The sequence below is a fragment of the Nannobrachium achirus genome (assembly GCF_963921795.1).
Source record: "Nannobrachium achirus genome assembly, chromosome: 11".
NCBI classification, from domain to species: Eukaryota; Metazoa; Chordata; class Actinopteri; order Myctophiformes; family Myctophidae; genus Nannobrachium; species Nannobrachium achirus.
In genome coordinates, this window is record NC_137820.1 from 45,485,268 (window position 1) to 45,487,984 (window position 2,717).

Below are 2,717 nucleotides of genomic sequence, written 5' to 3' on the forward strand. Positions count from 1 at the left end.
TCTATGTTTCTATGATAAGGATTCGCTGCTCAGAATGCAACAGGCTGTGGCTGTCACAGATTCGCAGCATGATACGCTGATGTAAGCCGACACCCAGACACCCTCAGATATACTTAGTTGCGTGCCGGTGTCGTGCACAGTACTGCAAAAACGCATCTGTATATCTTCTATTCACAGGAAGCATGCAACACCTTGTGTGCTCCGTTCCTTTGTCATTAAATTTACCACTGAAGTTATGGAAGGTGATAAGTGTCCAAAAGATGAAATCCCAGGAATAATGGAACTTAATGGAAGCAGTTCAAGACACTGGAGTTTTACATTGAAAGTGGATTAAATCATGCTCGTAATAGGTAGGACCTGGCAGTAGCCTATAAAGCAGATAATAAACGCATAACTACGTTCTTTTGCATTAAAATAAGCTCTACAATGGGGACTGAGCATTGGTTAGTCCTCCCGGTGGTCCGAACAAGTTAACCAGCGTCGGCAGGTTAGCATTTCACCAGGTTAGCATTCACCAGTGTCGACAGTTTAGCATTTCACCAGGTTAGCATTCACCAGCGTTAGTTTTACTGAGGTATGTTTGCCAGTCTGAGATTTGCGAGGATTTCTTTGCCACTCAAAAGTCCCTCATACAGATGCAAATGCAAATACTTCGGTCCGGTGTTTCATTTGGGACAATATCTGAGAAAATGCATTGAATTAGCTCCACCTGTGGTCGCGGTCCAATCGTGAGTCGAGAATTAGCCAAAAGAAGAAGCTTCTTGGATGGTTGCCGACATGCATGGCCCCAAATAGCACAGCACCCCTCGCCGTCGTAAAGTAGTATACAAATGCTGGTTGCGGTTAACCATCTTGATTTCAAGATGGTTAACTATACCAATGGCCTCTCCAGGATGTGCTTTCCTCCCAACTATATATTCTATTTGGATAGATTAATTTCTAAGATGACCGAGCACTCGTACGTCTGTGCTTATTGGGGCAAATATTTACCAGTCAGAACTGGGAGCAGAGCCAAGTAACTCTAATGCAGGACAAGGATTATGACTGTTCAAAGGTTATAACAGATATAAACTGTGAAATATCCAATCAGAATAGGGGGCGTGGCTATGTAACTCCAATAAAGGACAAGGACTTGCAACCGAATCAAGTGACAGGACTCACAAGAGGCTACGCTACGACAAACTGTTCAAAAGTTATTGCAAATGATAGAAACTATGACATATCGACCTAATCAGAAGAGGGGGCAGGGAAAAGTGAGTCCAATCATGGACAAGGTCTTCAATTGAAACAAGTGACGCAACTCACAAGTCTATGACACAGTTGAAAAGGTATAGCAAAAAATAGGAACTATCAAATATTGACCGATCAGATGAAAGGTCGAGTTACACCAATGAAGGACAAGGACACCTTAAAAATGCGTATAATAGGGCTTAACACAACTGTGCAGTGCTCAGGCCCTAATTACTGCAGGTTGTAATTGGCGTTGAATTAAATCATTAATGATGCAACACATAAAAAATCACATTGTTTTTATTCTTACAGATGCAACGGTGGGCAGTGCCTTTGGAAGAAGTGGAATTTTAACCATGAATACAGATGCGTTTCTGATCACTTCTCAAAAGGATTTTTATACCTTGTAATAAACGGAAAACATTGAAGACCTATCCGGAATACTGCTTTCAAGCACATGGAAATCCACTCAAAACAACATGACAAACTGCAAAAACAACAAAACTGTAAAAAGATTATTGCAAAATTCTACAGTAATTGTTTAAATTGTACACATTGACCTTTCTTTTATTTTTTCAACTTTTGTACCTTACTTGATATGTAGATTTTTGGTTGGATATTTGAAGTTTAGTCATATTATTTATGTGTAAATGTTATTTATTTTTAACTATTAATGGCTAGACTAACAGTGATACCAACGTGTAGGTATGTATATTTGATTTTATTTTTTTAGATTTTTTTACTATTATTGCACTGCAAATCAGTGCTTCTATCGTCATTGTTTGGCTGTTTTCTCAATTTTAAGAGATGTAAATATAGTCATTGTTCAACTGTTTTCATTATTAAGAGATATAAAGATCAAGCAAACTTTGACTGTTCTAGTACCTGATTGAAATGGATATCCATCTGAAATGCATGTGTTTGGAGTTTGATATGATATGAATACTTTAATCTACCTACAGTATGTAGTCATACATGTAGGAAATGGATGATTTTAATACATGATGGATCATTTGGTGATACAAGCATGACATTTGGCACAGATGACCTTCATATGATCTACCTACACAATATGTTGGCTTTAGTCTATAGTGGGAGGAATATGTAACAAAAATAGGCAAATGTTTTCACTTCCGGCAGAAAGCGTGAACATTTGCACCTGGGGTATTTTTGTGCACTGAATTCAAAGATTTATGGATCCAAGCACTTTTCCCATGGGATCTGGTGGCTCTAAATCTCTTACTATACAGGGAAAAAAAGACCCCCCTTTAAGTAGCATGTGAGGGGTCTATCTAGGGGGTTTTCATGATTCTGAATCCATTGCAAGCATTTTTTTTGCACAAAAAACATTCCTTGGGCTAGAAATGGACCCCACAAAACTATGGTTTAGTATGGTTTAGTGATGAGTCATCACTTTTCACAGTTTTTTAGGGTCCATTTTTAGCCCAAGGAATGTTTTTGTGCAAAACAATTGCTTGCAATGGATT

The 2,717-nt window shown here is 38.5% G+C and overlaps 1 protein-coding gene across 5 annotated transcripts in view; it reads left to right on the forward strand.

The window, feature by feature from the left end:
- Positions 1-2,375, forward strand: part of tasor2 (transcription activation suppressor family member 2) — a 54,401-nt gene extending 52,026 nt beyond the window's left edge. For 4 of the 5 annotated variants that reach the window (XM_080736434.1, XM_080736437.1, XM_080736438.1 and 1 more), the window contains 2 exons: positions 178-350; positions 1,543-2,375. In XM_080736434.1, coding sequence (XP_080592560.1) covers positions 178-278 — 101 coding nt within the window. In that variant the 3' untranslated portion in view covers positions 279-350; positions 1,543-2,375. The remainder of the gene's footprint in view (positions 1-177; positions 351-1,542) is intronic. The other variant, XM_080736436.1, reaches the window with a different exon arrangement.
- The last annotated feature ends 342 nt before the right edge of the window (positions 2,376-2,717 follow it).